The 24,648-nt window shown below is 41.8% G+C and overlaps 1 protein-coding gene across 1 annotated transcript in view; it reads left to right on the top strand.

Moving 5' to 3' along the window:
* The first annotated feature begins 6,515 nt into the window (after positions 1–6,515).
* Positions 6,516–24,648, top strand: part of myom3 (myomesin 3) — a 63,835-nt gene continuing 45,702 nt past the window's right edge. Inside the window, exons 1-5 of the mRNA XM_030073254.1 lie at positions 6,516–6,634; positions 9,308–9,440; positions 18,484–18,582; positions 23,537–23,693; positions 24,304–24,461. Coding sequence (XP_029929114.1) covers positions 9,334–9,440; positions 18,484–18,582; positions 23,537–23,693; positions 24,304–24,461 — 521 coding nt within the window. The 5' untranslated portion in view covers positions 6,516–6,634; positions 9,308–9,333. The remainder of the gene's footprint in view (positions 6,635–9,307; positions 9,441–18,483; positions 18,583–23,536; positions 23,694–24,303; positions 24,462–24,648) is intronic.

Genomic DNA, 24,648 nt, shown 5'->3' with positions numbered 1-24,648 from the left:
TAAAGCTTTTAATTAAAGCTGCACGGTTTGGCATGATGTTCTCTCCGAGACAGAGCGTGGCTTTTTTATCCCGAGGAGGGTTTGCATACAGTTTAAAATCAAATCCTCGTCCCTCCCAAGCCCCTAGATGAGGAAGTAGTGCCCTCATTTAACAGTTCATTGGATAGTTTCCCAGCATAGGAGAAAGGGAGCCAGTATTTCTATCAACATCAATGGGAAGGTGTCCAAACCATATCATCCGCCTTGGGTGGATCATCAATTCAGTGTCTATTGTGTGTCTTGTTATGTAACTGGCAACTGAAACCCTAATGGAGTATCTTACAGTAAAAGCATGACCTGTAGCTGGTGAAGAGGACAGTATAACGGAAACACCAAAGTTAAAAAGGGACCTTAACTTTGAAATAATTAACAACACTTATTATGGTAGCTACACTGGTGAGTCACAGAATGTCAATTGGCAGCATCTGTCAGCTCTAAAAGAGATTTTAATGTGTGAGTTTTCAAAGCAGCATGAGGTGCTACGCTGAACATTTCTGGAAAATCATTAAACACGGCAAGGCCAAGCAGTTACAAGCTGAGGCTCACCCACAGAGATGCTCAGCAGGATAGTCGCTAAACACCACAAAACTACGACCTCAAAAATGACCACACATATTTCAACTAACATATTTGTGGCAAAGCTAGTATTTGTGACTCAGTGGGTTACCATTTAGAAACTACCTGAATCTACTGCACAAAGACACATAATGTGCTGAACCTCTGAGTAACGGGGAAAAAAAAGCAAAAAAACTATAATTAGTCTGATCATCTCAGCCCAGGTTTATGACTAACGAAAGTGAATTGGTACTTTCCACCTACTTCAGCCCAAGAGGGACGGACATTTTGTGTGAATCATCATGTCAGCTGATTGTTCTGCACGGTCATGTAATGAGTCACACAAGGATATTTACAGGACCTGGGACACAATATGATGCAAGCACTCACTGTTCCCTCCCACATCCTAAGGTGAGCATGCTCTACATGCCCTCAAGAGAAATACCTTCCATGACCCTCCCAATTACCATTTCTAAACTCCAATTAACCTTTTATGGATTCTCTCTGGAGTGTAGAATACGAGGTAGATTTTACATTTTCTACATCCCTCAAAGAACTGAAGTTCCCTGTGTTCCCTCTACTCACAGTTCAAGACTTTCATGACAGCAGTCCAAGGAGAACTGAGGTTTTTCTAAAGGCAGCTGGCAAATATTGTATTATATTATATGACATATTCCACATTTATGTTCAACTTATATGGGCTACATGTATTTACGTATATATGTTTGGTTTACAGATAATTATAGATGCAACATACAGTATATGACAACATTTTGATGACTTATATATGGGGGGATATATGGGGATCTATAGTACACACACACACACACACACACACACAGCCATTCAAGGCAATGCAACTTTTTTAAAGGTATTTTTAATAGCTTAAAACAAAAAGATTTTAGGAAAAAGGTGCCTTTTGTTGCTGAGACTTCCCCATACTTTTCATATCAGTGCAAATCAGTCAGTCAGTTGCATAACAAGCTCTTTGCATGCTACATTTCAGGCCCCTGGGCATTCTCTGACCCTCTCTCTATTAAAACCTAAGTCTATAAATGAATCCAGTGCTGCTGCTCTGCTGCTTGAGAGCAGCTCATCTCTACTGCCCTTGACAGGAGTTGCTGCTACTTGGCAGAGAGAAGAGGGCTGACACGGGAGCAAGGAAGATAGGAGGAGGAGAAAAGGAAGGTTTAATATGAGCACTGGAACTGGCAATACACCAGCAAAGTTCAATGATGTGACTAAAAGAAAAAAATGAATGATGAAATGAATATGTGAAATAGGTCTTTTGAGTGGGAGTCAGTGGGAGGTAGAGAGACAGAAGGGGTTGGATCAAGAGGCAGTCAAGAAAAAATTGGGACAACTGCCTCCAAGAAAGTCATACCAGACCTGAAAAAAAAAAAAAAAAAAAAAAAATGGAAAAGGTGAGCTAAGGAAACAAGAGAGGATTGTAACCCACCATCTTACTAAAAGGAAAGGGAGAAAGTGTATAAGCGGAGAGGGGCATTGCAGACACGGGGCTTGTTGTGCCACATTTCAACCTCTTCTTTACCTCTGTTTCCCCAACTGGCTTTTTTTTTTAATCAACAGCTGTCTGGACATCAGAAAAAGACTTTACCTTGCTTCCAGTACTGACAGGCTCTTTTCCCTCTGTCTGCCAGAAGTCTTCATCTTGCACCCACTCTTTCTCTTCTTTCAGCTCTCCATGTCATGAAAAGGTAGTAGCAAACTGTCTTGAGTGCCAGAGGCATGATAGACCTCTGATTGGAGAACAGTAGTTTGGATGAACCCTCTGCCTCCGCACAAACAGAATTTCAATCGCCGTGCAGGGCGTGTGCCTATCCTGGATCAATGGATGCGCTGATGCACTGAGAGTCTTGCCCACCTAAGTAATTTCAAGCACTTAGAGTATAGGGAGACAATGTAGATTGACCTTTGCACAGGGAAATGTATATTTCAGTCGCTGCCAGCAAATTAAAAGGCTGGCCTGAAACCCAGAAATATACACTTTGATGCTGTTATTCCCACAAATGTATTTTCAGAGTGAAAAATAAACTATTGTACTGCATATTGTAATATTTCCTCAAGACCGATAAAGTACAGTGCACTGGTGAAGTGTAATTGTACATTATGTATAAGAGATTTGCATTTATGTTTAATGGCTCATTTGGGATTTGAACTCTAAAGCTTTCTTTCAGAACGCTGATTTGGAGTGTACACAGTTTTGATGCCCTCATTTATCATATTCTCTTGCATCATTTAAAGCAAAATTCCAGCATGGAGAGATAGGGCGAAGAAAAATCCTTTGAGGCAATTACATCCCTATCAGACAACGTTTGAAGATGCTGAAATAACTAAGCGAAAGGGAATGGATAAGTCCGGGTTTCTTACATAGCTGCACAACTATCGCCTAACGCTGGGCCTATCTTGGCACCAGCCATGATTTTTTAACAGTATCTTTTCTGATAAGGTGGATAGAATTAATTGGGGCCATTGATATATATGCATGCTTCACTGCTAATGAAGTTCTACCCTGATATCCAAGTTTGATATAGTACCAAGGAGATCCTTTATGGCTGTTTCTCATTTACCCCCATGAGATAGAGGTAAGAAAAACTGTGCCTATTAAAGATCTGCCAGAGTCCTGCGTTTCCACAGGAGAGGGCTAGCCAGACTTGCTAGTAAGTTAGTGTGTGTCTCAGGCAGAACAGATTATTGTGTGCACAATAATTAGAGCAACAAAACGGTTCAGGTAAAATGCTAAGGGAAAATAGGACAAAGGAAACAAGATGTGATTACATGAAGATTTTGCTTAGAATTTAATGTGATGCACATTTATGTAAGTGTGTCTGTACTTATTGATTTATCCCTTCTATTTAATTATGTCTTTAAATCTTGTTTTTACTTCTTCTTAAATTGTATGTGAAGCCTTTTTAATGCCCTGTGTTTGAAAGGTGCTCTACAAAGAAACTTGCCTTGCCTTGCCTAATGAGGTTGGAAGCCACAGTCTAAATAAATGGTTCATACAGCATTGTGGGCATATTTGTGTTACCTCTTAAGTGATATTTATTTTTGCATTAATTGAAAAGGGGCAAGTACAAAAAAACATCGACAGCTGCCAGAGCAGTGTCCGATGCGCTGTGCACATGCTTGTAGCCGAAGGTAATAACCAGCATCAGTTATTTTCACGCCGCAATGTATATCATTTTGGTTTCTAAATTCATTCGGTCTCTCCAGTTTGACTTGAAATGGCATAAGTGGTTCACAATGAGCTCCTTTACTTCCATCCCCCATCCAAAGGCACTTCCTTCTTCTCTCCCAGACCAAATTACTTGATGGATTGAAGTCTGCATGTAATTGGATGCAATTACTTCACCCCCCCTCCCTTTCCTGCCTTGCATTCTAATGAGCTCTTAATGGGTCTTTGATTAGAAAAAGGCACGAAAACAGCTGTCAAGGCTGGCCAGGAAATGATGGATCATCTCAGACACTTTGGTGTCCATTAAGGTCTATTCTGGGCCCAATGACAAGTTGGTGAGATGAAAAGAAAGTTTTGTATTATTTAGTTCCCACCAAGACATATCCCATTGCTGCCATTTGTATTGCTACATTATCACCAGTGGCTGAGAGGAACTGTGTCTAACAATAACCCTTTTTTATATTGAGTCGTACAAAACAGATGCTGCTGGAAATCATAAACCATGGATTCAGTAGGGAACAGTCACTCCATTTAGATAGTCCAATAGTAATAATAGTACAATACAGTATGAATAATGTCTTATGTGTCACAAAAGTCCCCGGAGTTTTGTAGCTGAGCATAAACTTTGTCACCTGATAGTTAAGTATCATCATTAGACTAGCCAAAAAAAGTGTTACTCTCTAATGTTTTCCTGAGAAATCGAATGATTTGTGGGGCAACCGTGCCAGAAGTTCATAGCTCAGAGCTTTTTAGTTTGTACTGCTCATCAGTCAGTGCTAAAAAAAAAAAAAAAAAAAAAAAAGGGCAATACTCTCAATGCTTGCAGGATGACACAGCAGCACCCGCTGTTAACTCTGCCTCACTGCCAAGTCAAAAATCATCAGTGTTGCCTGGTGCATTTCATCAACATATCCCCTAAATAAAATCAATGAAATAGAGAGCATATTAAACAAAGTGTCACCATTTAAACAGCAGCAAGTGTATTGCCTCAAGTCAGGCTGCCATCTTTGATTCTGTTGCGATGTAAAATCGGGTAGAGTCAACAGCCAGCACAACAGAAGACTACTGAAGGGTCCTGCATCAGGGCTACACCTTCCATCGCAAATGCCAACAAACAAGCCTGCACTACAGAGAAAAATATTCGAAATGAACCTGCAACTTCAAGAAAGCTTGGTCTTCCACTGGAACAGGGATTAATAAACTGATATAGGTAGGGCTCAGCTGCTTTGCCCTAGTAGTTATTCTTAGTCTTACAGTCACTGCCGATGACTGATGAGAAGAGAAGGCCTGGCAAGACTGGCTTGTATTGTGTGCTGATATTCCAGAGGCAGGTGTGGCCACTAAGGGCTTAAAAATAACCTCCCATCCTAAACCACAATGCTCTGGCCTTGAGTGATGCCTGCTTTACCAGCGGCCTTGTGTCGGCTAGCTCTACTGCTATTGCACACACAAACACTCACACACACACACACACACACATGCAAATGTCCAAGAAATCATACAACCGTAACAGCACTGATAACGATGTTGTAATAAAAATCTGTGCTTCTTTAAAAGTTTATTTGCAGAGGGAAAAAGAGTACAGTGAAAACTTCTGAGGCACTGAATAAACCCCACCCGAGACACACACACACACACACACACACACACACAATCTTAATGAAGTCGGCCAGACTGAGCACCCTGTGTAATGAGACAGAACAGTGGACAAGTTCCAGGGACTAATCAAAGATCACTGTAAAAGGAGATGGGGAGAGAGGGAGGAGGGACAAGGAGGAATAGGAAAAGGGGATGGCAAATAGAAAAGCAGCAGGGGAGCAAAAGGAGGAGATAAAGAATTAATGAAAAAAATAGAAAGAAAGATTAAATGGAAAAGAGGAATCAGATGGACAAGTCTCAGGTGCTGCTACAGGCATTATTAACCTCTCACTTTTTTCAAACAAAGAGTCCAAGGCCGTGCTTTTAATGAGGATGGTCCAAAGGGCTTGGGTTTCTCAGACTGTCGACTCACTCTGCTCAGCAGCTGAGTGCCTCCCTTCCTTTCTTTTCCCTTCCTCTCTTGTTGTTTGCCCTCATCCCTCTCTCTTCCCAGCCCTCTTTGTCTCGTCTGTCTTCCCACTTGTCATCTCCCATCCCTTAATTTTGTATCCTTTGTGCCCAGTTGGGATACTGCTGAGTGGTTGATATAAATATATATATTTTTTTCATGACAGTTATTGAACAGACATTTGTAATGCTACCACAGCCAGCCGTTCCCTGGCGACCACTCCAGCTGTTCCTTTCAGCTGCATGGGTCATTTTGTCCAGCCTGTCTTATTGTAAAGGGACCCATTGTGTCATCTTTTAGCTGCATGTCTGCGGAGCTGCCTGCAAGTCGATCTGCCTTGATAGCATTGATCTGTGTGTGAGTGTGTGCGTGTGTGTGTGTGTGTGAGCCTGTGGAAGAGGATTTTGTCTTATTGTGTGTCTATCTACTGTGTATGGTGTAAGGTTCAGTGTGTGTGTTTGTGTGTGTGTGTGCGCGGGGGAGGTGTCATTGGGCTATATTTACCAACTTAAGAATGAGAGAGCATTGTGTTGACCACATTCTTGGCACTGAAGGACACTTTGTGTCCAGGGTGACCCTGACTGCTTCACTGAGAGAGGCAGAGAGAGAGAGAGGAGTGAACTGAGGGAGACACAGACGGAGAGGCAGCGTGAGCTAATATAGGGAGGTGAGACTGCAAGATTGATAGGGTGATCATTTGGCTGAGATAGTAATCAAGGAAAGAGGGACAGAGAGGAAGAGGGAGAGATTCATCCAACACTTTACTGGACTTACCTGTTTCTTCCAAGACAAGCGTGAGTGGGATTTCTTTATTCTAACTCAGTCTAGGTCCAGAAAAATTCCAGAAAGCTCTCTTACCTTCGATCAGTTCAGGTGGGACACAGTGCAGTATCTGTTAACCCTCAATAGGCTTCACATGTCTGACGCTGAGCCAGCCAGATCTTTGCCCATCAAACACATTTTCATTGTGGTTAAAAAAAAAACAAAAAAAAAAAAACAGGAGACTCACCTGGTAGAGTGCGTACCATGTATCAAGGTCAAGTCCTTACTGCAGCAGGCCAGGTTCAAATCCGGCCGGGACCCTGTGCTGCCCCTGCTTTCCCCTTTATCTCTCTACTGTCACTGTCAAATAAAGCAGAAATGCCAAAAAAAAGAAAAAGAAAAAGAAAAAAAAAATACGTGAGATTTTCACATAATCATCCCTGTCAGTCTGTGATTTAAGCTGGCATTTGAAACTTTGACATTTTATTCTGCATGTGTCTTTCTCAAAAGGGACTGAATCAACTGAATTGGGCTGCTGCTTTCCAAATGGAAAAAAAAAAAAAAAAAAAAAAAAAAAACCTGACAAAAAGTTAGCTGGCCATTCAGTCACCATGTCAGACTAAATGTTTGGCTTGCTGCACAGTCTTACCATGTAGGTTTTTTTTTTTTTTTTTTTTTTTTGGCTGATTTGTCATAGTTTGTCAAAAATGTTAATGAAAGTATTTAAAAGGGAATTAGTCAGTCAAGCTCATTCATCTCCCTCTTCGATGATCAATATTTTGACCTGAAAGTTTAAAAAAATGCTAAAAGGTGACGACATGTCTGAGTCCTGTTATATAAAGAGTCTAAAAGATTAACCATCCACACATTGTCCCTTTAGATCTGTGTTTTACTGCTTGATTAGTAGTCTTTGTAATGTCATAGGTTTATTTTCCCCTGACGTTCTTCTCCACAGTCTTTCCTTTCTGTCTTCAGCAAGCCGAACTTCTTAATGGCCTTGTCTTTGGAGGGCCTCAGTGGATGCAGCATTTAATTGCTCTCAAGGGGTGACATAAAGCAAGCTCACGCTGTGATCAGACGACGCTACAAACATAATGCGTTTTGTCCCCCTGTTGTTTGTGTTTTAAAAAAAAAAAAAAAAAGAAAAGACCCTGAGACGCTGAGCTCTCCGTTCACCAGAGACTGACAACCGCAGTTTGGAAAAGAGCCCTTCTTTTGTTTTGCTCCTTCCTCTCCAGAGGCCCAGTACCCAGGCCTACCCGTGGAGACTGATCAATTTTAATACGCCAGAGGTCGACCTTCCATTAACCGTGTTCAAACAAACCTCTCCCCGAGCACAGCAACACGCCACAAAAGTAAGGCAGCTGGGGAATCAGCAGGCCTGCTAGCCCATTAGAGTGTTAGCAAACTTGCCATTTCCCTCAATGTAATTGAAGGAGATGAGGAGAAATAACACATTATGGTTGTTTACGGTGCTAACACAGGTGGTTGCTAGTGGGAGTGGGTGAATGAAGCTATCACTCAGACGTGACCTGATTCTGTTTGTTGGGCCGGTTCTGCATTCACTTCCCCAGAGCAGCCACATGATTAATGATGGATATAGAATGGGCAGCGGCATGGCGGACCCCAACTGATGAATTATTTCCGGCTCAGTGGCCCACAAAGGGGCTATTCATTTAACACGAGGCTGAAAACTTCTTCCACACCTACACCTGTTTAATGCCCCAAAGAAAACGACTTATGCCCATAATGTGGAGCGATTCATTCCAAAGAACAATAACCCCAATGTCAAAAACTGACTGCTTTGTTCATACTGTGAAGTGAGTGCTGGCATTATACTGTATATAAAGTATAAAGTAAAGCACATCAGGTGTTAAACTCTGAGTCATCTTGCACCTTTTGCTTACAAAACAGCTCCTTTTTTAAGAATTGAAACTGTGTTTTTGAAGTTTTGACCAATGAATTCCAGGCATTCTCCTCTCCAAAGTGCAGATTTGACATTTTGGAGCAAAAACCCACTTGTTGTAGTCATTTGCTGTCCCAGAGCAAGGAGGGGGGATGACGTAACACTCTTTTGATGCAGGCTTTAATTGCAGCAAGATACAGACCGAAAAACATAGTATTATTAGCACCCAGCTCCGTCTCCAAAGCACTTGAGTTGCTAATCCCAGGACGCTTCAAGACGTGGGAACATTTGTGCCGTTTTGCAGCACTAATCTATCAGAGAACTAAATGGTGCAATTAACATTTTGCTTGCACTTGTGCACCCTCTGAGCTCAATTACAATTCTCTGGGAATGAGGCTGGTGACAGATTCTCAATCCTGCACCTCTGTGATATGGAATGGCAGTGGTCATTTATTTGCCACTTCCACTGAGCTGAATAGGTGTGCAACTGTAAGTCCGCTGCATACAAAGTACAATATAAAGCAGCTCTGTCCCTTGCCAAGGCTGAAGTGTCTTTAGTGTGAAGTGGCCATTAATTTGGCAACTCAGCTGCACTCAATACTAAAAGCACAGCTTTGCCGATAAGAGCGTCTGTTGAATACTTACAAAGATAAAGCAGTTATGTTCCTTGCCAAAGCTACAGTGCCTTTAGTGTCTGACTCACTTGCCACCTAGCCCTCCACTACACAGAAACAGCTGTTCCCCGTGCTCCTCCCCCACAACTCTCCATCCTCACTCCAAGTGTCCCCTCCCTCCACAGGTGCCAGCTGGGGGGGGGGGGTCACCATGGAAACCAGGATGGTGATGAAGCGAGAGCAGGAGGAGCACTTGTCCCAGATGTCTCACAGCATGGACCTGTCCTCCCAGATAAAGAAGAAGACCTTCACTTCCAGGTGAAAGCGCTGTCTACTGTCATGCAGTAGGACACAGCAGCATGTTTTTTTTTTTTTTTTTTTTTTTTTTTCTGACTTTATTTTTCCAGGCCTGAGAGTGAGTGCTCTTTTTTAACCACCCTCTTGCTTCTCATTCACACAGGTGCACAAAAATCACATTTTAAAGGGCTTGCCATTACTGTCACAGTTTAGAGGAATTACAGGATAAGTGCTTTGGTCAACAGCACCTTGAGGGTAGTTGTAAGGACATTACTCATCCTCTTCCATCATCTTGATTTTTCTGTCTTGTTGGGGAATTGGAACTGGTCGTCTTCCAGCCATGACCCGGCTCTCCTCACCCTCAGGCTATCACTGCCCATACTACTAGTTACTGTCTAAAGAGAATTCTGGCAGCTGTTTGGTCAATATTTGCTTTACAGGGGCCACACATAACATTATAATGTAACAAGTACGCACAAATTTGTTCACTGAGAGACAGACTTGATTCACAATGAAATATTACAGGCTGTTTGAGACTTTGAAAAGGAACCAAAGGCAACCTGGGAAAAAGGGAAGAGTTAGGCTAAGGCCAAAGCAAACACCCTGAAGACTATGAAAGAATAGAAATATATATATATATATATATATTATTGAAGGACAAGGACAATGAAAGATTCTCTTCAATAAATTACATTTTCAATCTCTGATAAAAACACAATTACAAAGAAACCCTAATTAAAAACTATTGTGTCTGAGGCCGCCAAAGGGGGTAGACCACCTGGAACTACCGGTAAGTGTCCAGTTGGGTGAACAATACTCACCATACACACACACACACACACACACACACACACACACAAACATACACATATCAAAAAAGGTACCCAGCGCTCGAACTAATGGCATGCAGTGAAGAGACCTCACCAAGGTGGCTAACCCCACCCAGTGGCACTCACCTTACCTAAAACAGAGTCGAAAACAATAAAGACACAGGACACCAGTGGTTTATGAGAGCCATTTCAAAATGGCTTCAGAACAGGCAATAACACACATCAGAGGAGAGTTTCTTCGGTATCAGCCCACTTACATCCCCACCCTACTAGCAGAAGCGTACACACCACTACTCTAAATAACAAAGATACATTTACTATGAGGCAAAATAGCAGCTGCAGGAGCCTTGCACACTATCATAAAGATCAATGATTAGCACGTCAATGCAAAAACAATCTAATCAGCTGACAGCAATCACACACATTTTCCACAGGAAATGTTCCTCGTAGTTATTATTTTATTATGATATTTATTATGTTTTCCATGTCATTTATGGCATGCAGAGCTCCAGTGTTTGCCTGTGTGTGTGTGTGTGTGTGTGTGTGCACATGTACTAAGGGACATACATCTATGCAGTAGCACTTGCCACCAAAATCACACATTGACCGTGCTTACTAGACACAAAGGCTGCTGTTTCATATTAAAAGCTTTCCATCACCAAACCAGTTGGAGGCTTTTATTGTGTAGCAGCTACAGGGAATGCTTTGTGTTTGCATGCAAGTAAAAATAGGTCATTTTTAATTTTAATTTGGGGCTATTCTTTTAGCAGACCTGTGGTCAGTGCATCTGAAACTTGAGGTGACATTACCACCTCGCATTCTGCTGTCCTTTAATAATCACAGTTATTTTGCATTTGGCTGAAATGTCAACATTTGTACCAAAAGACTGCAATAGACTGCAATCACACTGTGCTTTAAAATTGTTTTATCGGTTTACACATATTTATTTTTATGGCTAAATGTGAGTCAAATACTGACACTGCAGGGCCCTGACATGTAGCCAGTACTAGGCCTCTGGTGGTAGTAGTAGAGGAGGCGCACAAACAGAGTCCTTTCACAAACAGACACACACATTGTTTAGACCTTCACTACCCCAGAGAAACTAAGGTTATCTCTGGCTTTATTAACTTACCTCTGGATGGGGATGGTGGGACACTCCTATCAGTGTTCTCCTGTTAGAATCAGCTTTCAATTCCCAGAGAGGCCCAGACTCACTACATTCATTCACTTCAGCTCTCTCTCTCTCTCTCTCTCTCTCTCTCACACACACACACACACACACACACACACACAAAACACAAAACACAAGATCAGCAGCCAAAGAAGATACTGAGGGATCTGTCCGCTATCTGCCCCGTCTCAAGAGCAATATCTTCACAAGATATTGTGCTGATGATATTAAAGCACAAACACACCCATACAGTTTTGCAGCTGAGTGCAATTTGCCCTTGTTTTGCATCTGATTGCAATTATCTGTGTGGCAAAGTAGAACACAGTAGAAACACAGTAGGCAGAACTGTGCCAGGTATTACATGGCACAGGGTTTCCAAATCCACACAACAGTGCAGCCAGTGGTCACAAAATACATCGGGTGCCTTTAAGTATATTTTGACTTAAGTATTGTACTTTTTTATACTTACAAAAAAATAAAAAAATAAATAAAAATTCATGAGCTCAGGAGCCTGATAGCCTGGTGCTAAAAACTGTTTTTAAGTCTGGTGCATGCTGCCATGTTCTTGTATCGTGTACCAGACAGCAGCACGGAGAACAGTCTGTGACTCTGTGTGCTGGGTGGCCGTGGTCTTTGATGATACTGTGTGCCTTCCGCAGGCAATGCTGATGGAAAACGGCCTGAACGGCAGAGAGTCTGTTGCCAGTGATGTGCTGTGCCGCTTTAATAAGCTCTGCAGTGATTTGCGACAGAGGGCAGAACAGTTTCCGTACCAAACTGTGATGCTGCCGGTCAGCAAGTTCTCAATGGTGCGTCTGTGGAGGGTTTATGAGAATACTGGTGTTCATGGCGAACCTCCTCAGTCTGGCGTCTCTGTGTGTGGGATCAAGGAGAGGTCCTCCGTGACCCCAAGGAACTTCAGCCTTTCAACCACAGCATCATTCATGAGGATGGGTAGGAGCCCACCATCTCTTTTGTTTTGCTCACGTTGAGCGGGAGGTTGTTTTTCCAGACAACAGCTGGTTAGTGCCTTCACCTCCTCTCTGTAGGTCATCATCTCTGAGGAGGCCCGGGATGGTTATGTCATCCGCAAACTGAACGATGACATTTGAGCTGCGCCTGACTACACCGTCGTAGGTGAACAGGGCAGGAGGGGGAGCACACAGCCCTACGGAGCGTCTGTGTTAAGACTCAGCGAGGAGGAGGTGTGGCTGCCAATTCTCACCCTGTCGAAGATCCAGCTGCAGATGGACGAGCCCACTCCAAGATCAACAAGCTTATAGTGATGACTTTTGACTGAATGATGGTACTGAATGATGAAGTGTAATCGATGAAGAGCATTCTCACATATGTATTCCCTTTATCCAGGTGGGAGAGTGCAGTGTGTCACCAAGGCGATACTGTCGTCCCTGGCCCAGTGTTCAACATCAACAGTGCATTTATTTATTCTGATGGCACACAGCACTGTTCATTCCAATTCAAAGCATTTCACCAAAGAAAGCCTTTCTGCTGCTGTGTATTGTAGACTAGCCACATACAAGTTACAGACAGAGGTCGGTTCAGTAACTTAGCTGACTGGCAGCACCCAGAGTCTAAAACACATTAGGACCATTAACCCCCCTTAATTATAAAGGAGGTTACTTTCCTCCAAGCCAGGCAACAGCAGCAAGTTTCCCTTGGATTTATTTTAGAATGGCCTCTCCTTGCTAGCTGCATGCCTATCATACCTTAGCTACTCGGCAGCCTTCCAAAACAAACAGGATGACACTGACTGGTGTCCACCCTCGACAATTGTTTTTTTATAGTTTCTTTGCTTTTACCACTGACGTTTATGTGGAGGCAGCTTTACAAGCCATGTAATATGCAGGAGAGGCTAAACTGACATGCATACCCTGCCCTTCCCGCCTCTGATTGGCTAGTTATCGTTGCCTTCGGGTAAGATTAGGATTAGGGTTTGGTGAGGGTTAGGGTTAGCCAATCAGAGGGAGAGTAGGGTTTAGTCTCTCCCTGGATAATACGCTCCAAGGCTGTCTAATAGCAAAAAATAATAGCCAACATGGAGGTGCTGGTCATTATTTTTTCCACAGAAAACTGCTTGGGTTCATTTAGAGAGTGCCTTTGCATAATATAATATAGCTAGAAATGAACGTTACTCATATGTTAAATAAATTTTGAACTTCAGAGCTAGTCTTATTTTCCATGCCTAATTTACTCTTATTACCATAATAATTGCTGCCATTATACCCATTACAACCATCAAGCAACACAGCCAATCATAAATCAGAGAAGATTAACGATTAAGAAAAATAATTTGTGGGGCTGGTACAGTATGGCAGTTTTGGAAAAATAATAGCTGCTGCTTTTGTGATATTTGTGCACTTATTATGCTTATTTTGAAGTTAGCATTGCATTGCATAAGCAAAATGATTTTGATTCTTAACTGTAATTTCAGAACTATGATAAGTTATGTTTTGTGCCCTGTTAAAATTCAGCTGTAACGTGGGTAGGTAGACAGAGATTTCAGACATAGCTTGCACCCAAACGCATGGAAACCAAGCTCCGCCCCTGACTGATGGGCTTAATGAGGGATGGAAAGTGAATGGATGAGTCAAAATGTCAGTGGATATCATCAGATAATATCTAAATGTCACAGTATGGTTTAGTTTACTATCTCCAGCTGTTAAGATAATCTTTCACATATAAGGTATTGTGTACAAGCCAAATGACATGTATAAGGATTGGTTCAATGTTAACGGCGGAACTCAGCATAACGTACATATGCAAAGACGACTGTTTTATTATTTCATTTTAGTTTTATTGCATTTGTTCATAATGCACTTACAATTCAGTGCTCCTTTCAGATAGGAAATAGAAAATTAGAAAAAGTAAAATTGATTCAGGTAATGATGTGACTGTGCCTCTTCTGCTGCAGCTTTTCTTAGCTGGATTGGAGAGAGACAGGTATACATGTACTGATCGCTGCAGTAAAAACTTTGCATAGTAATAAAGTTGATATTTTATTAAATTAATGCACGAGTTCTGGACTGCAGAGCCAGATAGACTGACTGTGATGTGTGACCGGAGGTGCATTGATGTGAAGACCCTGCCTTTTCGGTTGTTAACTGCAGTAAAATCCCCCAAAAGAGAGCCTCGGTGTTGTGACCTTTTGTGGTGCTCGACGACATCCACTACATAAATATACCTGGCCTTTACCCATGGCCTGGGCCTGTTTAGACTCTGAAAATACACCGGTGAAGAAAAGATGGATGGTTTGTAGCTACAGAAGCCATCACTAATGCATCCCTAAATTATTGTGGTAATTTATACATATTTATGCAACTAAAATAACTGTTCAAACTCTGTCTTCATTTGTTTTGCATTGCACAAGAAAGACTGTATCACGTCTTATCTCTCCACTTTATTTAGTTTTAAAGTTTTCAAAACATTTTAAAGGATTACATGCAGGACTTCTGTGGGTTCATGCAATTATACTGTCCTTAGTGGCTGGGAGGGGCTGAGGAGAAGACAAGGGTAATGGACTTTAAAGAGCACATTCGAGCTGAGGGAGAGGCGGGTGTGGTTGGGAGATTGAACGGATGAAAAACACAGAAGAAAGGAGAACTTAAAGCACCAGTAGATACTTAAATGACTGTATCACAACATAAAATGTGTTGTTGTTTCTCTTTCCTCTGAAGGGTAATGCTTATCCTCTGTGTATTTCTCATTTATATATTTATTTATGGGGTTTATATTCTTGAATGGCTAATAGTATTCATGCATCTGCTGTAGTCCTGCAAAAAAATTTAATTATCGCATTTTTTTTTTTTAGACAGTGTTTTCAAAAGCAATTCAAATCCTGTTCAATAAACTGAAATATGCATCATCATCTTAAAAGGAAGGATTTTCAATAACATGAACCGCATACATTTCAAAGGCCTTCTTTTCATGTACCTGCATTGATTTTGACAGAACTATATTTGGTAATCTTTCCATCGTACATATGTTCATCCATATAGATTAACTATAGACACTGTGGCTGAGGAGGAATTACACACAGGCACAGCAATGGCCTGAACACCCAGCAGATGCCAATGAGATCTAATTGAGATCACTGCCATCCTGCTCTGAGGTTTCTCAAGTCGAATTTTCCTTCTTTTTCTCAGGCACCAATTTCTGTAGAGTGAGATATTAAATTAAGCGAACCTGTGGGTCCGCAATCCACATGGCAGAATAAAGGGAACTAGGCATATTTCTCTCTCCTCCTTCGGGATGGCGAACATAAGCAATTATTGCATCAAGCTTGGTTCAGCTGAACTCGGAAGTCATGGCTCTCTCAGTTAAAAAAGAACGTGTGCGAAAGAAAGCAGGTGCACTGTTAATATTAGACTCGGGACACCCATAGAGAGAACAGACTCACATTTATCTCCATGTTAGGTGGAGCAAAGTGGCCTCTGGGCAAGTTCAGGAAACAATACCACAACTGAAAAGTTTTTGTCTTCTGGCACTTTTTGTACTGCAGTAAAGGTGCAGTCAGTGAGTACAGCCAACTTACCCAGTGTCTCTGTGAAGTATTTCTCCTTTTTCTTTCTTTCATTTCCTCCTGCAATTTAAACCTTACATTTTTTGAGGAAGTCAAATGTTTATAATATCACTGTCCCGTGTCTATTCTCCACCACACACTGCTTTACCGATGGTAGTATTACCTCTTTTCAAGGTTTGTTTGCCACTGTGTGCACACATGAGCATGTTGTTCATGTGCATGCCTCTGTGTGTGTGTCTATGCACTGTATCTTGAGTGATACTGCCCAGCCACAAATGCTGCACTACATTATTCAACGGCCCGAGCTCTCAGCATACACTCAGGGGAACCAAAACAAAGGAGAAGGGAAAAACAAGTCAGCAAAAGCAGAAGTTGCTCTCCGAGTAGCATGAAATGGGGAAATTTCCCTGCTTATAAACAAAAGAAAACGAGAAGTCATGTCAATTTGCATTGCCATTTGTGAGACGGCATTTTGAAAGCTACGCCTGAGGCCATAAGTTAGCTGCAACGGTAGCGGGAGGTTTTGTAACTCACACCTGCGCGGATGTCAGTTCCAGTACATAAACTTATTTTGTTGTAGCTGTTGTTGTTGTTGTGATTTTGCTGTTTTTTTTATCGTGATATTATGCTATACTGCAATGTACTCTTGTTACACAAAATTATACAGTAAATATCGACCAAATAATACATGGGAAAGACAAAAAGCATTCAGACTTAAAATATCATTGTAGCTGTATTTACTCTTTCCAGAGTGCATTAGCTAAATGTGGAACAAAAGTTATCGCCTCTCCTGTTACAAAAATGCCTCTCAACTTCATTGTCTCAAGTGACCTTGTTGCTAACAATAAAGGCCACTCCTGTTTATAGGCATGCACCTAGAAAAGGTCAGCTCAGTTTATTGTCGGCACTTTAAATGGATGCTCATCTCATCAGCTCATGGTTCAGACTAGGCTTGCACGTGTGTGTGTGTGTGTGTGTGTGTGTGTGTGAGAGTGTGTGTGTGTGCCTGTGTGTATTTGTGTGGCTCATTTCAGTAGCGTTGCTCCTTTTGATGACATAACCTCCCTGTAGACAATACCGTGTGTTTACGCACCGGTGAGGAAAGGGGGAACATTGCGTTGATGAAGTCAAAACAGCTGATGATGATGATCATCATCAAATTTCTTGCACTTGAGAGAAAACAGGTCATATGCTGCGCTGCTCGACCCCCACTGTAGGCCGCACAGAAAATATTATAGCTGACGTTTATGTATTTATTAATTTATTTATTTTTATTTATGTTTTTTTCTGACAATCCTGTCCCACTGTTTCCTTTCACTGTTATACTGCACTTTCTGTTGATCATTTTATAATTGGTAGTTGCTAATATAGTTGTTGTATATGGTAGTTGTTGATATTTTTATTATAGCATGTGTAAAGTATTTGTCTTTTTCCATGTAGTTTTACACTGCAGGACCAGCCCCTCGCTCTTGTGCTTTTTATTGATCATTTTTATCAACCGTTCCCACATTTTAACTCATCCATTGTGTCTGGTGTGTGTGTTGAAATTACAAAATAAAAAAATGCAGCATTTTGAATATTTGCCTTATTTGAATTGGAGCAAGGTGGAACTCACAATTTCCTTTGCAAGATCTGAGGAGTGAAGAGTGTGTACATAATGGAAGAGTTAATTTCACAAATTTCTATTTCTATTCATTTCTATAGAATGTGTTTTGTTTTGTTTTTCCCAGGTAATATCAATATCTATATATCTATTTATCTGTATATGAAAAAAATCACAGTAGTAGACTAATTGATAGGTGATAGTGGGTTTTGAGAGTTTCTTTCCTTTTTCTTTCAAGAATAGCATTTAGCTCTTCAGTGTGGAGCGATAACAAATCAGTGCTGTGCCACACACTGAGCCACACTTAGGCCTGTAGGCCTCTCGGCAGGAGAGACTGACAGAGAGTGTTACTGTGACAAACAGTGCTGACATCACACTGTGAGAGGGTTTGTCTCTCCTTGACTCACACAACCTCGCAGTTTACGCTGCTTTGTTTGTTTTTTCGGTTCGTCATTGTTTGCCTTGCTTGTTCTTGAAGAGAAAAAGAGGAGACAGAAAATATCTATTGAAGTAGTTTTCTGTCCGGAGATCAGATAGGAGTTGCCGGTTTTAAACCGAATCCCTGGTGTAAGTGAATGAATCAAAGCTCATACATATTGTGTTTGCCTACATTACCACAGCTCCCTCTGATGTATGACCTCCCTTACTGTTCAGGCAGAGAATACCAGAGCTTCTGCTGCTTTCTAGTGGCTGAGGACAATAATGGTTTTCAAACAGGATAATGAGCTATAAACTATGACAAACATGTTATTATGAGGTCTTAATATACCCATTAATAACATCATACTTCACTGTGCTGTGAGCATTTTTCCATATTTCACATGTGATGATATTTGCTGATATCTGCAACAGCTTCCATTAACCAGGCCTACCTATTCTGTGTTTTTGTTTTGTTTTTCCACGTTCCTCGGATGCAACAGTGAAGAGGAGGCCTCCTATGCTGATTACTATCCCATCATCCCTGGAGACGTCATGTCCGTCAAGGAGATCCTCGGCAAGTTCCCCCGCCACAGGACATGGTACGGTGAGAGTATGAAGCCGGCAAATGGGTTTAGAGATGAACTTAAATGCTGCACATTTTAGCCCATGAATAAAGCCTATCTCATGAATGAAGTTCATAACAGGCAATAAATTCATGTTTTTGAGAAATTTGTAATCAATATTGAAAAATTACTCTTACCAAATGGATACATTTACCTCCCAGATGATAATAGAAAAAAAAAAAAAAATCTCTTACGAGGCTTCCAAGACAACACAGTCAAATTTAATTCACATAGCCAACCAACCAAGGTTCCCAACAGCGTATCAGTCACTCCACAGGGCAAATTAAAATCTCCTCCGTCTGCACAGTGGAATTTCTGGCAAGAATTGTGTCCATTTTCCACTCTGGGTGAGACTTTGATGGCCGTTGAAGCTTTGCTGTCTTTTTCCTCATATGCTGTAAGAAACACTGAGAGGCTCTGCTTCTGTCTAGAGGACTTCCTTCCTGGCAGAGTTATGCTTGTCATGAAACTCAGTGAGGCTCTACATCCCCATCAGTAGTCACCTCCACATCCTCTGTATCTCTCTCTCTCTCTGTCTCTTTCTGTCTCTCTCTCTCTCTCTCTCTCTCTCTCTCTCTCTGTCTCTCTCTGTCTGTCTCTCTCTCTCTCCCCCTCCCTCCCCCTCTCTCTCTAGTTTATCTCAGAAACAGGAGTGGGTCAAGTTTCACTGGCGTTTTGCCCTGCAGGCTATTACAGCGAAAGAGCTATCTCTCCGAGCCGTCCTTTTCTGTCATCAGAGAGTCTTAATAATAAACAACTGAAATTAGGAACCTTTTTTTTTTTTTTTTTTTTTTTTGGCTCTCACGTTTAAAAAAGACCAGATGGGGAATTGTCCCATCACGTCTTGTCTCAAGGATTTCATATAGCCAATAAGCCATTACCGCTGAGTCAAATGATATTGAATAACCTTGTACGTCTGCACTGATGGAGATGAGGAAACACTAGAGGAGCATGCGTTGCAGCGCGTCCTGTTTTGAGAGAGCTCTAATGCCAGTCAGCTCTGATCACAGGCGTAAAAATAAGACAAGAAACTTGAAAAAAAAAACGTTTGATTGTCTAATGAACCTCCAAATTAAATTCATTTTTACCCGGCAAAGTGTCAGGGTTGAAATGACAGCACGTGGCTGCTATACGTCTTAAATGTTTATGTGCATCAGTGAAAATTAGTGTTAAGAACTGAACAGAGAGGAACCAGAGAGGATTTTGATGATGACGTATATGGAGTTTTTTTTTTTTTTTTTTTTTAAACTTAAAGTCCCCTATGATCATGTTGCAGGGAGAGGGATTAATGCTTAGCTGTCATGGAAAGGATGTCATATATCTAAAACTAATTCCCAGAATGGGGAGGTTTAGGTCACAGAGAACAGGGAGGCTATTGGAACGTGGTGTCTTGTGGCATGATTTGCTTTACCAAAATCCCTCTTCAGTGGGGCACCTTGCCCTGTCTGGGTCACATATTATCCATTTCAGGATTCATTCGCACTTTTACACTGGGTGCTTAGCAGCAGCCTCTTGATTTGATCCTTGTGGTGTCAGAGAGGATTTGACATCTCTGGTGTGTGTAGATATCTTCATCACAGCTAAAAATAACGCAGATATTTTCCTTTTCAAACCCGCGAAAGGAAGCACAGGGCTCTCAAGTGGCTGGCAGCAGTAAATAGATGGACAGAGGTTAGAAAGAGCATTGCAGGGGGAAGATGAATAACACGAGCGGATAGATTTGCTGAGGGAGAGCGGAAAAAGGGGAAGTCACAGAGGGTGAAATCACCCCTCTCTCAAAAGACAAAACACATCTGACAGTAATGAGCCTCAGCTGCACCGCCGTGCCCTCGCCAACTTGGCATCTCATTAGGTGCCCTCTCCCGTGCCCCCCACCCCCACCATCCTCACCTCCCTGCCCCAGCCCCTCATCCCCAAGTGTCCTTCCTCAGCCGCGAACATGCTTAGCTCTAATTCAACAGTCTTACCTCACCTTCACATTTTCCCACCCGCAGAATCCCCTTACCTCTGGCATTAACAAGGTCATCTCCCTCTGAGGAATAATTTCTCCCGAGAACCTGTTACCCACATAAGAAGTGGGGGGAAGGATATAGCAGGGATGGAGAGTTTGGATGGGATGTAAGATGGAAATCGGGTAACAAAGATAATTGAGTCCGCCCAAGATGAGAGAGGACACATGGAGAGATGAAATAGAAAGCTCTTGAGGACAGGCAAACTATTTCTGGAAGACCTGAGTGTGGCGAGATGGGACACTATGACATTTTGTGTGTGTGTGTGTGTGTGTGTGTGTGTGTGTGTGTGTGTGTATGTGTGTGCCTTTGTAAGTTTGTCTCCAATTACAGACTAATATTTGATTCACATAACCCACATTATTTCACCCTTTGGAACGTCTCCCTTTCCTCCGCCTGTTGTCTTATGCAAGCTTTTGACTATCCCCACTACTGTCATCTCCTTTTAGCTAGAGTCTTAAGATGTAAATTATGTAGCTGACTCACACATGCCTGGTTCATTTGGTCAGGGAGGGGGGGCTGAGGAGTTTTGCCTCTCCACACGTGTTAAAGCAATATTAAAATTTCCATTTAGAGCAATAAGTAAGCCATAACACTCTCTCATACCCACTGACTTGATGTGGTCTAAAGGTTTGCTCCCCTCTGGGCTCAAATTTCTGGAACCCACAGAGATTAAAAACACTGACAGGCACACGCTTTACTAAACAAGCTTATGGCATAAAAAGTCAAGACAGTACGTGTGAGTGTGTGTGTGAGAGGAAGAGAGAGAGAGCGCGTGAACGTGTGTGAGTACCTACTCGTGTGTCCATGCGTCTACATATGCATCTATGCATGTACGTATTTATTTGCATATTTATTGATGCTGTTTGTGCATTTGACTCAATTATGACGAGCATTTGTAGGGCCATTCATGCTCTAGTGGCCATCAAAGCGTGGAGAAGTGTTTGTGAATATTTAAGTTTCTGCTTCCCTGTTTGTTGTGGCAATGTGTGTGAAGTGTGCGTCCAAATAATTAAGCCCTGGGGATTGTCAATCAAAAGATAGTTCAGGATACACACTCCCCCCCGGTAATGAGAGAGGAGTATTAAAAAGCTGCATTTAAAAAGCACGCAGAATGTGTAATGGTGCATGTTTGTGTGTGTTTGTGTATGTGTGTGTATTTGTGCACTGGGGCTGGACGATTGATCAAATTTTATTTTTGATCCCAATTTTGGCTTCAGATGATTATGAAAACAAGATAATAGTGATAAAATAATTATTGTGCTAATTTACGTTTCACACGGATGCTCTCGTTTTGTCTTGTGTTATAAATCAAGCGCACCCCTTTGCAGCAGAAAATCCACTGTTTAAAAAGACAAGTTCAATAAATGCATTTTATTCCAAAGTCAGTGAGTAGTCGTATTAAATAATCGTGATCTCAATAGTTACCAAAATAATCGGGATTATTTGGATTTTTGCCATAATGGAGCAGCCCTATTGTGCACAGAGAATATCTGTTTCCATACATGCATACACACAGTAAATGTGTGTTTGGCAGCCAGGAAGCCAGAAGTATAAACCCTGTCATATTTCCCAAATGCAGTGTTGCATGATGGCTCGTTTGAGCATTTCCAACACTTGGACAGGCAAGGCACTCTTCCAGTTGAATCATTATTGCAAACAAATATCCAGGAACCGTGAAAAAAAGTCAAATGTATAAGGCTATGGACATAATGTTTTTCAGAGCTGAGTCAATTACAGACGTGTCCCACAGAGCATCGCCTATAGCTGAATCAATTAGAGCCAATGGCCCTAACATAACACTGTCGTCATTATTGTATATTTATCCAGGAGTCTCACGTGATGCGTCACTGGGTAATAGTGTGGAAATCATTAAAAATAAAATATCCATGGGAAATACCTCCCACTTCTGCTTTGTGTTATTGCCTATTACCTTCCACAGCAAGGCCAAGGCATAGGATGAACTGCAGTACAGCACCCTGGAGATCGAAGGGATACGGTGCTTTGCTCAGTGACACTTTAGAAGTGAGGATACATGTCAACAAAAAGCCTTCAACCCCAGTCTTCAGGCTGAGTCGCCCTCCTCACTGCACCACCTGTAAATGAGGCACAGCAGCGTTTTCAAATGTCAGCAGCTGAGGGCTTCCCGGAGAAATGGACACCACCATGCGAAAGATTCAGAGTTGCCAGCACTGCATCTTTTCACGTTGGCGTGAATCAGCGGTGGCAGTGAGGCTTGATGTTCCAGCCATAAAAGACCAATCTTTCAAAAGCTATGACCGTGATGTGCGTTTGGTGCTCATGTGAAATGACACGCAGGTGTAAATGGAGCCTGCAAACCACTGACCTCCACAATGAGCTTTTTACACGCCAAATGCCAAATATCACAAGACTAGCATATGTCTCTAGATAGATTTTGACAGAAAGAGTAGGTTCAACAGTCAATATAAAATTGCTGTTTATTTGTTTTGCTCCAGACAGCGACTGCAATTGTCAGACCCGAATGCAAACTTTTATCTGAATCCCTGTCTCGTCTCTGGTCGCCTCCTCGGATGGAAAGAGACGTAGATTGTCTTGACAGCCCTATTATAGTCCTCAAATGAATCTGTTTGTATTCCTTCTAGTCTTGATCAGAAATATTTTCCACGGCGAAAACTAATCTAGACACCTGTATACCTATTTTTTGTGAAATGAAATGAATATTGGCATCTTAATTGGTGTTTTGCTTTTTGATTTCATTTGGAACACAAAGAACACGTACAATACACGTTGCAAAGGCACAGAATATTGTGAAGAAATATTGCATGCATAGTATGTATAGAGGTTTTTTAGCTGTGTAGATAGATAGATGGATAATAGTCCATGCAAGTCCAAAATAAGTCAAATTTTGACTATGAGAACCTTGTGCTGTGCTCCACCAGGGAGGTCCTGAAAGAAACCATGGCTGCTGATGAAGAAGAGTACTACAGAGACAAGTGGACCATGTTTGGGAACGAGGCTGAGAAGGTAGAGATAGGAGTGATCAGAAACCAGCAATTGATACGCACCCGGATTGATCGCATGGCGTTACGCAAGCAGGTAAGACTCATAATAACACTGCAGTGTATAAAGCCTTGTGAGCCTCATCTAACACAGACATTTTTAAATATGAGTCATCAAGGCCCAAGAGTATGCAGTACTTGTTCATTTGCTTGATAAAAATCAAAATAGTTGGAAAAACATCTGAAAGTATAAAGCTATCTTCAATGCAGTTTTGCACTGAGGCCAGTAGAGTGTGTGCTAGTGTCAGAGGACAGTGACTAATTATGTTGAAAACAAACCAGGACATTTATTTTTAGACAGCTCAACTTAGATATTCAGATACGTTGATGGCAATATAGTAACAACAAATCTTGGTTTGCTTGAGCTAAATTTGTCATTCATTGCACATCTCAGTGAATAATATATTCCCGTAACACATAACCATGCAGCTCTGAGTAGTTTTAGCAAAGTTTACTTTATCCAATTTAGATGCAGTTTGCTTGTTTTTTGTTTTGTTTTTGCTGTTTCTTTTGAAGAGATATGCTTTTATCACCTCTTTGCTCTTTAATCTTATCTTCACAGCCCGTTTCTTTATTTGATCTTTTCTCATAAGTGTAGATAAATGAACTCCGAACCTCTGCTGTTCCTGGATTTGTCTGTGTTCCAGGCAGAAAAGAAGGCATCAGCTCATATGAAGTACCTGGAGGACCTGAGTCAGAAGGCCCCAGATTTCCCAGTCCCTCTGAGGGCACACACAGTCTGGGAGGGCATGACGGTCAAACTCTCGTGCACCGTCCAGGGCTACCCACCTCCAAAAGTCACCTGGTAAGAACCTCCGTCTCCCCAGCGCTCCATTCTTTTGACTTCCTCTGACCTACAGTTATTACTTTTCCAGCAGTTTCTATGAAATGCTGTTACTCAGGTCATAACATGGACTTGGTATTATAGTCTCTCACTTGGATCCCACCTGGGAAAAAAAAAAAAAAAAATCCTGACACTATCTGGGAACTGA

The sequence above is a fragment of the Myripristis murdjan genome, chromosome 16 (assembly GCF_902150065.1).
Source record: "Myripristis murdjan chromosome 16, fMyrMur1.1, whole genome shotgun sequence".
Classification (NCBI taxonomy): Eukaryota; Metazoa; Chordata; class Actinopteri; order Holocentriformes; family Holocentridae; genus Myripristis; species Myripristis murdjan.
Note: the sequence above shows the minus strand (reverse complement) of the source record. Positions and strands in the feature narration are given on the sequence as shown.